This window comes from Gopherus flavomarginatus, chromosome 5 (assembly GCF_025201925.1).
Source record: "Gopherus flavomarginatus isolate rGopFla2 chromosome 5, rGopFla2.mat.asm, whole genome shotgun sequence".
NCBI lineage: Eukaryota > Metazoa > Chordata > Testudines > Testudinidae > Gopherus > Gopherus flavomarginatus.
The window spans coordinates 61109462-61123659 of NC_066621.1; the positions used below are offsets into that span (position 1 = coordinate 61109462).

Consider the following 14198-nt stretch of genomic DNA (forward strand, 5'->3'; position numbering starts at 1 on the left):
CAAGTATTTTATGTTGTATGGGAAGTTCATCAGTTGTAAAATATTAGGTGCACTGTGTCACCAAACAGATGAATGATTGATTAATCTTTTTCTTACTCATGTTTGTAGGAAAAGCGTCATCAAGATCGTGCACTAGCAATCTACAAGCAAGTACTTAGAAATGATCCAAAGAATTTGTATGCTGCTAATGGCATAGGTGATTTATTACACTTAAATTCCCTTTAGTAATTTACTAGTGGTGGTTCTTGGATTTAGCTCTTTTACTATATAATCTGTAGAGCATTTCAAGCATCATTTTTGTTTTTTTGCAGGGGCTATACATAACTGATCTCTGGAGGAATGTCTTGCTATATCATGCAGTTAATTGTCTCAATTCTCTGTTAACATCATTCTGGTAACTTTGATAGTATTTAAACCTGGAAGCTTACACTGTACATTTAACTTTCCCTTTAGGAGCTGTATTGGCACACAAAGGATATTTCCGTGAGGCTCGTGATGTTTTTGCCCAAGTGAGAGAGGCAACAGCAGATATCAGTGATGTGTGGCTGAATTTGGCACACATCTACGTAGAACAGAAGCAGTACATCAGTGCTGTGCAGATGGTAACCTCTATAACCATTGAACCATTTAAAATATTGGAATGAGGTAGCAAAGGAATAGCTAGAGGTCGTTGCTGGCAGCTTCAGCTATTCTGAATAATATTCTGTTTTAACAAATTATGATCCTATTCAAAATAACCTGGCAGCTAAAAGGACTTCTATTTTATGTCTAGATTTAGAAGTGAACTGCCAACTGTGGACAAGAGTAACAAAGGATGTATCAACTTGTACATTTATCTTTTCTATACTGTCCTAAGTAGAGTTAAGATATAAATAGATTAGAGTTTTGGTCTACTCGGAGGCATTTTTGATTGTGTGTAGTTCAGTCAACATAGTCACTTTTATGTCATTTATAAGAGAACCTAACTGAAGTAGAGAAGTACAGTTTGCTGTCTTTCCTTCATGACAAAGTTTTGTAATCATGGCCCAGAGTGACTGCTTATGTGTATGTGACACACTTTCAAAACTACTAGGAAAACGTTTATAACTTCATTGCCCTTTCAACACACACACAGTTGATCCTACCAACTATTTTGGCCGAATCCACAAACTCAAGAGTCATACTAAATAATTGAGAGAAAATGCCTTTTGTATACTGGGGATCTAGTAAACTATGGCCTAAACAAAATTGTTTCCAAAGAAACATCCATCTGCTAGAAAACTGCTACTGTAAAACATGTGCCCTACAAGTCAAACTTAAAATAACAAAAACAAGCAAAACTCAACTGAATGATATTTTGGAGACAAGCTCCGAACAAACAAAAACATTATTAGAGACATGGAAATAGAACTCTCCTTAAATTGTGTGTACGTGGGTATTAGAATAAACACACCCAGGAGCTTCAGAATGGCTATAAAAGTATTACGAGATACAGCGATGCCATATGGTTTCATAGTTAATATGCCATAAAAAAACCTACTAGATACACTCCTCCATTGAAACTACCGATAAAACTATTTGATAGCAGTAGGAGTCAAATTATACTATATGAAAGTGAAGTCACAAGCCTATTGTAACAGACAATTGTATTGTTTGGGACAAAAATCTTAATAGAATCTTTACCTCAACATTTTTGCAGGTATTCTATGAGCACTAGAACTCCAGGGACAAACTGGGGGGGTCACTTACCTGTATCCTTCTAACATGCAGAAAAGAACGCTAAACTTAAGAGCAGCACAGCAGAGTTCCTCCATTGCAAAGCACAGGGAGATCAAAAGATCGTATCCAAATAGAAGTGCATTATCACTCTGTGGTCTTGCCAACACAAACAATTCCACCCAGAACTAAAAATGCACAACACGTTAAGAGAGCACCAGTATTGGTGTCTATGGAAGAGCAAATCAAATATAACAACTTAGCCTACTACAGCCACAAAATTATTGCAGTAGCTGACTCTCTACAGAAAATATGCAAAGCCAAGGTAGCTTTCTCACTGAATATAGAATCCTTGGCCATAAACTACAGGTGGAAATTGAGAAACAAAGCACTGTCCAACCCCAGAGGGTAGTGCTTCCTGCCAATTTAATAGAGATTGAGACGCTTTCTACTCCAGTGTTCAAAAGTGAAGAAGTTCAAATCAAATGGTTTTCCCGCAAATGATCAGAAATGATGCAAGGCTTTTAAATAAAAAAAACAGCAAGGAAAAACTGCATAACTTTTGTGTGCAGGGGAAAAAGAGAAATGGCATGTTACATGACGGCCTGCCACTGGATCAAGAAAGGGTGATAATGACCAGGGGAAACAGAGAATAAAACCCTAAATGCAGCATGAAGCCCAGTTGTAGGCTGATTGTACCTGCATTACACTTCAGCAACACTTAGATAAGTTACTGTGCCAAAGAATATTAAATTAGCTGGATAGAACTAACTTGATAAGCATTTATTAAAACTGATTGTTCTTTTTCATCACAAATTATAGTGAAGGGGCAGGAGGGTGAAAGAGGTACATCAAGTATATTTCAGGTTATGGTAGCAATACATATACATGAATAGAGACAGAGAAAATGGGAATGTCAAATTTCGTAACTTAAATGAACATGCTTATTACAACAATTCTTTTTCTTACACAATTTGTACCCTTACTCTGGTTACTGTAAATCAGTGATTCTCAACCTTTCCAGACTATTGTACCCTTTCAGGATTCTGATTTGTCTTGCCTACCCTAAGTTTTACCTCACTTAAAAACTACTTGCTTACAAAATCAGACATAAAAATACAAAAGTGTCACAGCACACTATTACTGGAAATTGTTTACTTTTTCATTTTTACCATATAATAAAATTATTGGAATATAAATACTGTACTTACATTTCAGCATATAGTATATAGAGCAGTATAAAACAAGTCACTGTATGAAATTTTAGTTAGTACTGACATCGCTAGTGCTTTTTATGTAGCCTGTTGTAAAACCAGGCAAATATCTATATGAGTTGATGTACACCCGGAAGACCTCATTGTACCCCCAGGCAACCACTGCTGTAAATGAATGGTACATGCTTACAATGTTGTCCGTTCCAAAATGTGTAGGATCCTATTGTATTAAGCTAAGGACTTGCAGGAGTCCTGAGGGACCTACAAATTTTTACAATAACTGGGAACTCAAAATGGTATACAGTAAACAAAGTGGAAGAGAGCCACGCAGTATGATGTAATTTAAAAAATAATAATAATGAAATAAATCTCTTTCATGAATAGAACCCAAGTTACTTGGAATTGTCTGCAATACAAAAGCGCTACAAGAGTTCTTTAAAATGCCACTATCTCTTTTTTTTAGTAAATTGATCTCTCCATTTCAGTATGAAAACTGCCTCAGAAAGTTCTATAAGCATCAGAATACTGAAGTATTGCTGTACTTGGCCCGAGCACTCTTCAAATGTGGCAAATTACAGGAATGCAAACAGACTTTGCTGAAGGTAAAAATATGTATGTATATTGCAGTTTTTAAAGTAATTTTATTTTTTAATGCATGATGTTTCATATCATTGGGTTATTAATGTACATTTAATTGCTTACCATCCATATGTCATTGATAACTTTCTGCGATTTAAAAGATGTGCATTTCATTCACAGGCTAGACATGTAGCTCCCAGTGATACAGTCCTTATGTTTAATGTGGCTCTAGTGCTACAGAGACTAGCCACCTCTGTCTTGAAAGATGAAAAAAGTAACCTGAAGGAAGTACTAAATGCTGTGAAAGAACTGGAGTTAGCCCACAGGTAACAATATGCAGTAAAAAAAAAAAAAAAAAGTTTTTATACCTTTTTTTAAATTGCTATAGTATGTTTTACTTAACTATGTTATTAAAGAAAATACTTTATTCTAGAAAATACTCAGTGTGTATCTTAAATTCCAATTTTGATACGAGTGAAAGTGTCTTCTGTAAAAATCTTGTGTTTAAAAAAAAAAAAAAAGTTACATCTCTCTCTACATTCCTAGTTGAAAATGCTCTGCCAATCTTTGCTCCAAATCCAATTTTGATGTCATAAATCCTGATACGCTAATGAGTTAATCTCCAAAGAAGTTCTGTTTTTGTTTTATGTCTCCACCTTATGTAGTTCATTCTGGTGGGAGAAGATCACAATTGAAGTAGGCGGGGAAATCTATCACAAACCACTATTCATTAACTGAAAATAAATAATTTTGGTTAAAATTTGCAACCAAAGCAGAAATTGTGAAAATAACAAAACAAAACAAAACTACCAGCTTTGGAACCATTTCATGAACTTGTTCAAAATCTCTTAATTAATCAGACTTCATGAGTTATCTTACAAACTGTATTTTTTTTTAATAAAGAGAACTGTGTGTAATTAGATTAATCAAACTGTCAGCACTTGTGAGCATAATCAGTTGAACATGCCATAGGAATTAAGGCTTAATTCTGTTCCTTGGTAACTAATGCTGGCCTTCCTCAGCTTTCTTTTCTTCCTGCCCACTTTCCCAGTGCAGATTCTGGTTGTAAAATCTTGGATGAAGTCATTTGTTTTATATCCTGGTTTCCTGCCAACCTACTCCAGTCACAGATCTCAAGGAGCAGTTTACCTTAAATTCCAAAACACTGGGTGGCAGGCAAACTTTTTGTTACTTTTTTGTTTGTTTGAACAAACCGCAATGTTTCTTCACTTTTAAGCTGTATACCTATCAAAGTGACTTGTTCAGTTACAGAAGTGAGACATTTATGTAGATAGCAATTTGTTTACAGGTATCAACCAATGTTACAAATTGAGTACCTTTTTTTTTTTTTTTACTAGTCCTGGCTTCACTTTGCCACTGGACATCTCTAATTCTGATCTCATTCATAGTTACTAATCAATTTCCATTGAATTTGCTCAGTCAGACCAACTAGAGGAAGATCAGCCAGTCATATCGGCATGAGGGATTCTGATATACTTCCAAACAGTCTGTGCTGTCACTTGCTTTATATACTTAAGCACAACTCTGAAATGCAAGGCAAAGTTGCCTAGTGGATGTTTCTTTTCAAACTTCTATTATAGCAGGAACTTACTTTGAGCCATTTTGCCCTATTTCCTCATTCATGCCCAGAAATATCTTGCTCCTAGTATTGACCAAAACACTTCATCAGGATAAAGGCTTCTAATTATTTTGCTCACAAATGAAAAGTAAAAAACTTATTTACACAAGCAATCACTTCAAAATTGTATTGCATGCTGTAATACAAAAATCCAGTCAAATTTCCATTTAGAAATCCTGTAAAAAAAAAAAAAAAGTCTGTAATCTCTTCTCTTGAGGAAAATGGCTTGCATTACATGACTGAATTATCAGAATTGGTGTGGAATTTAAATTGTTCTGCTTGGTTGTACTCACTAAAGTATTACGGTCCTTCTAAGATTACCCATAAATTAGCCAGATTTTCTTTTTTTTTAAGTGGAGTTGATGCCCCAATCTGGGGGAATTCAGACTTCCAGCACATTTCATGACATGTCTGTCAGGATAAACCTGAGGGTGGAATCTGAATCTTGTGTGTCTTATGGAAAAAAAAGTGTTTATTTTTCCTTTGCAGTAGAATGCTAGCACAGAAAAAAAGTTCTAATATAGAAATCCTCTCAATCATAGAAAGGTAGGGCTGGAAGGGACTCCTAAATCATGAAGCCCAGCCCTCAGTGCTGAGGCAAAACCAAGTAAACCTAGACAAATCCTTGCTTGCAGATTGAGAAGTTATCTTGGATGGGGTTGGGAAATCTTTCTTTATTGCATACCTTCCAGAAGCTATACCTATAGACCTCAAAACCTCTAAAGGTCTGTAGCTCTGTCCTCACTCATTTGCGTTCCTACGTCTTCTGAGAACTGTGCTTCTGTTGAGAACATGTAAATTGGGCCAGGGCAGAGATCTAGCAGGAAAAAATATATATTTTCTATTTCCTCCCTTTCTCATTGCAGTTTCAGTGGTCACCACAGTCTGCAGTAGAATGAAAAACAGATAAGTGTGACTAGTCCAACAACACATTTAGTCAGGAGCCAGCAGAGCAGGTTTTAAAGACTCCTTCTTGTTGATGTCATCAGCAGAGGCTACAAATGGCAGGGTAGCAGGACTGGTTAGCCAGGTGCAGAAGAAGCCGATACTGAGATTCCTGGGAAAGCTGAGGGAATCTGTAAGGGGGGAGAGATTATTTTCAAGCCTGTCTCCAACAGAGATCTCTATTTCTGAGACTTCAGTTTCTTTCTGTGTGAGAATTACAGTACATAGGAACTACCTGACACATCTGTGTCTAGAAACTAGGCCTGCCTCCAGTATAGAAGCAAATAGAGAATTTGTGTTTGGCCTTTTATTAATGGGAGTTCTAAGAATTAATTTTTAAATTTAAAAAGGTCTAAGACTTGATTGTTAGATGTAGTTCTGTTTGAGTACTTTAAAATAGAATAGAACCAAGCCAGCTGTGCTGAAAAGATGCTATCTCATATTTTTTTTGCAATAGTTAGGGTGTTCACCTGAGTTATCACAGCCAAATTTCTGTTTACCTACATTTTCCCAGCAGTTTCAATTGGCTGAAGTTTCTTTTTTTCATACTTGTTGTAAACAGTTTGATAGTGTCAGCAGCATTAGAAGACTGCCATGTTCCACTTTAAACATTCCTACTCACTGAGTGAATCAGTCCCTACACAAAGCCTATAAAGTGTTTTATGAATTTTTTGGATTAAAGGTGGAAAAGAGCAATAATAATTGTAGTGATCATTTTAAGAGTGTTTTTTAGGGATATCAGACTTAAATTTCAATATAGTAGCTTTCTGTTGTACTAGAATGCCCATGCACAGTGTACAGATATAGAAGTCAGCGTATCACATTAGTAGTGTTATGAAATTTTGCAGTGACATGTTCCCTTTTGGTTTAGGTGAGTGTTTAAGTAAAACAAAACAGGGAATAGAAGATGAAATGTCACTATTTCAATCTGCTTTTGTTTTTCATTTTCCCTCCAGATACTTCAGTTATTTAAGTAAAGTAGGAGATAAAATGAGATTTGATTTGGCTCTTGCTGCTACTGAAGCCAGGTAAAAATTATTCCTTTTTTGTGATTAAAACAGTATTTTCCAGAACTAAACTCAGTTGTCAGTTTATCATCATGGGGGAATAGTGATAACTATAGATAAGGCTCTGTGACCATTTCCATTAGAATTTCCTTTTTTCAGTTGCTCATAATCTTCCAAAATTTACTGCTGAGAGGTTAGAACTCTCCAGGCCTGGTGTCTGCCCTCTGGTGGAATATTTGTTTATAAGCTTGAGAAGCTTGAGCAAAACATTGTGAAAATGAGTTGTGGGGTTTTTTAAATGGCAAATATTTTCCCCTTTCTTTGACTTTTTTTTTAAATGGGGCTTGGGATCAGAAGATGATGAAATCTGGCAGCTAACTACCTTTCACTGAGAAGTCATTTTGAGTGCTGGTGAAACCAGTTATTTGAAAAGTTGTTAGGCCTTCAAAATGAGTTCATGCAATCGCAGTACTTTGGATGCAGCTTCTTAGCTGTTTTTACCAGTGCTCCAAGTTAAATAATATAGTACTGTGCATATGAGCCCATCTAGCTTAGGTGTGCAGTAAACAGATATCTAAGATGCACACTGAATGACAAAACTTGGCTTTATTCATTGCACATCTTACAAATTCAGGCCTTTCACAGATTGTCGTGTGCAGACCACAGTACCAAATAGAAGTTATAGGTATGTCTAAAATTGTGGGCAGAAAAATATTTTGCATTGTATTTGAGAAACTATTTGTCAACATAATATTAAAGGTCACTTCACAATGAACACTAGTTTACAAGGGGGTTGAACTGAGAGCCCTTACTACTTCATTTCCTGATGTTTGAGCACTTAGGCCCAGATTTTTAAAGGCATTTAGACAGGGCTGCACTCAGCATTGCCATGTCTGATTTAGTTAGGAGCCTAAATCTCATATTCAAATGTGATTTAGGGCACCTGAGTGCCTAAATCCCATTGACAGTTGATGGAATTTAGGCTCTAATATGCTTAAATCACTTTGACCGAGATTTAGTCCTAAATCAGTTTAAAAAATCTGGGCCCTTAACATACAATCTTAATTTCTCAATATATTTTTGGATTAGGTTAATTACAGCTGTTTAAATACAAGGTGCTTTTGTAAGGGGTATTTGTGGAGCTGCGCAGATGAGTTCAAGACTCTTCCTCTTTATATTAAGGATTTTTTTCTTACTGAAGTAGCTCAACTTTTTAGCAAACAAGACAGCTTTGAGTAGCATTCTGTGAGGAAACATGTTCCTCAGGCTTAAATTAAAAAAGCTAACTAGAAAATCCATATGTCTCAGAAGATGAATGAATAAACTGAAGTAAAAGTCATACCACTATAATGGATTTTAAAAGGAAAAATCTATATTGTATATAGAATTATTTAAACACTTAGTTGTTACGTTACTTCAAATGGCTTGTATTTTGTTCAGTGGTATGGACAACTTTAGTATTGTGATGTGTGTTCTTTTTATAACTGTTTCTTTTTCTAGCATGTAGGATGTGCCTAGAAACTTCCTTTCCTTTAATTGGAAACATTGAATGTTATAGGCAGTGCTCTGATTTACTGAGTCAAGCTCAGTATCATGTGGCTCGTGCACGCAAGCAGGATGAAGAAGAGAGAGAACTGCGTGCCAAGCAAGAGCAAGAAAAGGAGTTGCTCCGCCAAAAACTGCTTAAAGAACAGGTTTATATTCCCTGTAGTACTGTGTGTATGTGTTTTAAATGGGTATGCTTTCCACCATAGCTCTGTGTTGATACCTAGAAACTGTTCGGGGAGTAATATTCAAGGTGAATTTTTTAATGTAAGCACTTAAAGAGGGGGTTGAAAATTTAGGGATATGTAAAAAGGGGTGAAATTGTTTCCTCTATGGAGCCTGTTCATTTGGGCTTTGGGGAAGAAAGGGTGAAAGTGGTGTTTGGGAGAACAGAATTCACCCCTCCCTCTCCCACCCCAAGCTATCCATAGTCACTGTGATCTATGAACTACACTAGCAGTAGCTGCTTCTCCATGCCTCCAGTGCAGGGTCCTGGTAATGATCAGTTTGTTCTGATTCGTTCAGGAAGAAAAACGCCTCAGAGAGAAAGAAGAACAGAAGAAACTTCTGGAACAAAGAGCCCAGTATGTGGAGAAGACCAAGAATATTTTGATGTTCACTGGAGAAGTAGAAGGATCGAAGGAGAAGAAACGTGGTGGCGGAAGGGTACAGAATGGAGTTTTTTCCACACTTTTTTATAATGTAGAGTTACTCTGTGACAAGAATTAAGACAGGAATTAATCAGCACCTGACATTTAGTGGGGCATTATAGAGTGCTCATGAATGACATGCAGACACCTTTGAGATGGAAGGTAAATTTTATATATTGCTCCAAGAGTACAGTACCAAAAATGAATATTTTATCCAACAAATAGCAGCAGTGAGTGGAATTGTATATTCTAATATTCATCTTAAGAACCAGCTTCTTAGTGCTAAGTCTGTACAGATAATGGGACAGTTGGGGCATTACTGTGAAAAGTCTTATAGTCTCCATATGTTGATTGGTTACCAGATTACAAATAATCGGGTATGGCATGGGTTTTTAATTTATTGCAGCGTTCCAGAAAAGGAGGAGAATTTGATGAGTTTGTCAATGATGAGAGTGATGAAGATCTGCCTGTGTCTAGAAAGAAAAAGAGGAGGAAAGGCAGTGGTAGTGAACAAGATGGAGAAGAAGAAGATGGAGAGAGGAAGAAGAAAAAGAGGAGGAGGTAACTAAGTTTAAACCTTTTTTGATTCTTTTTGTAACTCTGTAGTATCGGTTTAGAGTATGCTTTACACAAGTGCCTGCAGATGGTGTTAGAATAAGACCAAGTAGATTTGCTTTCCCCTCCCCCTTACAACTTTGTTTAAAAAAGAAAGTTCCCAGTTGTAAATGGCCATACACATCAGTTATAAAACGTAAATGTTAGCAAAATGCTAACTGTTCATATTCCTATAATACAAGAAATGTCAGGTTAACATATTGATACTTTGACACTGTTGGAAATAATACACTGTTTATGCAGGAATTAAATATTAATTCTGACTTGATTTTTGTGTTTTAAGACCCCAGAAAGGAGATGATGGAACTGATGATGAAGAAAACGAAAATGGCCCAAGACCTAAAAAACGACGTCTACCCAAAGCAGAGAGGAAAAAGGCTGTAAGTTTAAAAGTGTAATGCCTTGATAGTGCCTGTTCACATTTGGAAGATTACAGTGTGACTGCATTCAGTAAAGTGACATTTGCTGTAGAGGGAAGTATGGAAAATACTTCCTGCGGCAAACATGCATCATACTTTCCCCTTATTTTATGTCTCCTAATATAGCAGTAGCTACAGGGATGCTTCTGAAGCTCTCCTCTTCCATTTTGAAATCAGAACATAAATTGTGACCAGATTTATAAATCGATGTAGAAAACTAGACTTATTTCTAACAGCTATCTGTTATGTTAGAACAGCTGTACTTTTAAGCTCTCAGTTATTGATATCCGTTTTACTCCAGTGAACAAGCAATATTACTTCACATTTTTTCCCCATACAGGCAAAGCCAGAACGTCTGCCTCCTTCAATGAAGGGAAAGATCAAATCAAAAGCCATAATTTCGTCTAGTGAAGATTCTTCTGATGAGGATAAACTCAAAATTGCTGATGATGGGTATGAATCTTTATTGATTTTTGTACATTTTGAAAGTCAAATGCTGACTTTTACCTGATTGGAAAAAGCTCTGAGATTGGCTTTCAACCTTTGCCATATTGGGACAACCCTTCCTAGTTAACTGACACCATTCTCTAAATAAGCAATATGTAAAGGGCAGATCGTGACCCCTTGACATCCAGTCCCTGAGGTTGCAAACCCATGCTTGAAGATGATGATTAAAATAAAACTAAGTATATATTAGTCCCAAATCTAAATTCACATAACTATAGGGTTGACACTCCTCAAATTAACAAACTAATTATTGTTAAACAGACAAAAATTCAACAGTCATTACTTTGAAATACTGTGCTCAAAAAGTGTGTACTTTTGAGGTCTGAAAAACATTCTCAGTCAAAGCATATGCTCGTGTCTCCTTTGGTATTGCTGCTTCAGTGATGTCAGAGAAGTGGAGGGTTCCAATCTCAGCAAGTCAGGACTATCATGTTAGTCTAAATGTGTTCTTTGTGTTTCACCTTTCATTCTCTACCATATTTCCTTGGTGATCCACACAGATTTGCCAAATGCCCTTTTTCATAGCTAAACTAGGAATCACTGCACTTGGGAAGATAGTGAGTACTTCACTATGATACAAGATACCATCTTCCTCTCTGAATTATTTGAGTGTCCTTTTCTTTTCTCCCTTCTCAGTGGGAGTGTCAACATCTCTGTGAAATCCAGGATTCTCGCTTGATCATAGTAAGGCAATGCTTGCGGCTTTAATAATTGATTATACTGCTTTTTTTTTAAAACAGAAACGCCAGGAACAGCAACAGTGATTCTGATGACGCTGAACAGCAGCGCAATAAACACATCATGTCGGACAGTGATTCAGATAACAGAAACAAGTCTGGTAGTGAGGTAGGTAGTCCACGGAGGTCCAGTGCTCATCCATCTGATGAGGATTCTGACAGTGACAGGTCAGTCAGAAAGAAGAGACGGTCAGATTCAGAACAGTCTGACAATGAGTCTGTGCAATCTGGGAGAAGCCACTCTGTACAGTCGGGAAGAAGTCACTCCGGTGGGTCAGAGAATGACTCTCGTCCAGCTTCTCACAGTGGTGATTCAGACAGAGATTCTGATAGAGGATCTGACAACGAGGGCTCTGGCAGAGAGTCTGGCAATGAATCTGAACCAGAGGCATCCAACATTGAGGGGTCTGAACATGGATCAGAAGGTGGATCAGATGATAGCGATTAGATTTAAATTACAGCCATTTTTTAAAAATTGTTTTTTAAATATACTTCAGTTATAAGGAGGAAAATCCAATTTTTATATTTGAAAACTGATTTAAAGAAAGCTTAATGTTTTAGTAAAACCGTTGTGAAACTTGCTTCATATGATTTTTTTTCTATCAAGCTGTACATGACTAGGCATTAATGGCTGTTTGTGTTGGTGTATATGGTGTATTTTTACATTGAAGCTAACATAGCTGAAGATCACAGATGCTGTACAGTGTGTGGTAATAAACTCACACAATGAGGGTGGGGTGTATGTAAACGCTGCAGAACAAAAACACCAAGTTCAAAGAGTTGGTTAAAACTGTGGTGTATTTGTTCCATGTTTCCACATGCAAAATAGGTACAGGTCAATCTTCATGAGATCTTATTGAATGGTGCAAAGAACTTTGGGTATTTATTTCTTTGTGTCATTCTGAATAGAGATCAATGGGGTTTTTTTTTTTTTTTTTGCTTTCTGTTAGAGGATAAGTTTACTGTGATGCAACTCCTAAGTTTTGAAAGTTTTCCTTCTTGTGCCTGCTTGTTTTCCTGATATACCAATTTAAAAAAATAAATAAAAAGCAACAAAGATGCAGGTTTAAACAAAAGTTTATGAAATAACATTACATATATGTAGATAATATGCAAATATATTAAGTTGACAGGTGAAAAATAAAGATGTAGAAAACTTTCCGTATTCTTATTTGGTAGAGTGAAAAGATCTGCCAATGTTGCAATAATAAAAAGTAGTTACTACCATCTGTTTTGGAGTGATCTATTTTACTTCATTCTTTTTTTAAAAAAAAAACGCCTATCTGCCAAACCCATCAGTATTGAAACAAACACACTGCAGTCTATTATGATGGTGGCAGCAGAAAATCTTGAAGTTCAGATGTAGTTAAGTTTGCCAGCAATCAGATATTTAAAGTCATTTTTAATTTCTAATAGATGGCCCCCACGTTCAAGAGTTTTAAAAACGCTCCATCTAGTATTGTCTGTACCATGTACAAACCAAATTGTATGTAGACACTAAAAGCAGACTTTTCAATCTGCTACTCTAGTTGTTGTGGCAATGTTTGCCAAACTTGAGAGCTGAGCTATCCTTTGGAAAAGGAAACCAATTTGATTCCCTAACCTCACCATGTATTAAAGGCCTACTCAAAATGGGCACTCACTCAAAGTATATTGTATAGAACTTCATAATATTAGACTATATCGCCTGAGAGAAGTGCTGGGTCCAGGGTAATGTACTGAAATGGTTTGAGTCCTTTCTGGATGGATGTACCAAACAAGTAGTGATGGGAAACTGCACCTCCACACTAGACTCCTCATTTACGTTGTTCCACAAGGATCAGTTCTCTCTGGTCCTTTTCAACATCTACATGTAACCACTAGGTGAACTGGTCATTGACACTGACTCAGGTGCCAGCAATTTGCAGATAATACACTGCAGTACCTATCCTTCACCACATACAACAATACCACTCCCACCAAGATGGCCCAGTGGTTGGATGAGAGCAGTTTTTGGATGAAAAGCAACTGGAAGAAGCAGAACTTGGGCAGGACAAGGGTGACGCTGGTGGGCAGAGGACAGTATTTGGATAGTATTTGGAAGAGGTTGTAGACACAGTGCAGTCTTGGTTGAAGATGGACGCTCACGATTGGTCAATTCGGTCCATAGTGTTGGAGTACGCATGCATTCTTCACCGATGCTGAGCTCTCACATAGCATCACCAAGTAACATTCTACCAACTTAGTCTGGTGGACTAAGACCCTGGTCTCAGTTATTCATGCCTTCGTCATCTCTCACCTGGATTACAGCAATGCAGTATATCTGGGTATAAATTCTTCATCACTTGGGGAAACTCCATCTAATACAGAATGCTGCAGCATTTCTCCTCAGCAATACAGGTTACTGCAAACACATCAGACCTGTCCTCTACACTGTATATTGGCTTCCCATAGAATCTCAAATCAAGTTTAAGGTCTTGGCCCCTATCTTCAGAGCTCTCCAGGGCTTGAGCCTAGGATATCTAAAAGCTCTGAAGACTGTGATAGGCAGTTTATGCTCCTCTGGCACAATGGAACTCTCAACAATAAGAGTAAAGCCCGTCAGTGCTGGAGACAGCATTTTCTCGGGGCTATCAGAGACTGTGAAATGAACTCCAAGAACTAAAG

General features: G+C 37.0%; 1 protein-coding gene across 1 annotated transcript in view; it reads left to right on the plus strand.

Moving 5' to 3' along the window:
• CTR9 (CTR9 homolog, Paf1/RNA polymerase II complex component) overlaps positions 1–12781 on the plus strand; it is a 28733-nt gene extending 15952 nt beyond the window's left edge. The window contains exons 15-25 of the mRNA XM_050955025.1: positions 109–196; positions 454–602; positions 3395–3511; positions 3669–3814; positions 7029–7100; positions 8638–8773; positions 9150–9290; positions 9681–9835; positions 10173–10269; positions 10649–10761; positions 11556–12781. Of these exons, the coding sequence (XP_050810982.1) occupies positions 109–196; positions 454–602; positions 3395–3511; positions 3669–3814; positions 7029–7100; positions 8638–8773; positions 9150–9290; positions 9681–9835; positions 10173–10269; positions 10649–10761; positions 11556–12000 (1659 nt within the window). The 3' untranslated portion in view covers positions 12001–12781. The remainder of the gene's footprint in view (positions 1–108; positions 197–453; positions 603–3394; positions 3512–3668; positions 3815–7028; positions 7101–8637; positions 8774–9149; positions 9291–9680; positions 9836–10172; positions 10270–10648; positions 10762–11555) is intronic.
• The last annotated feature ends 1417 nt before the right edge of the window (positions 12782–14198 follow it).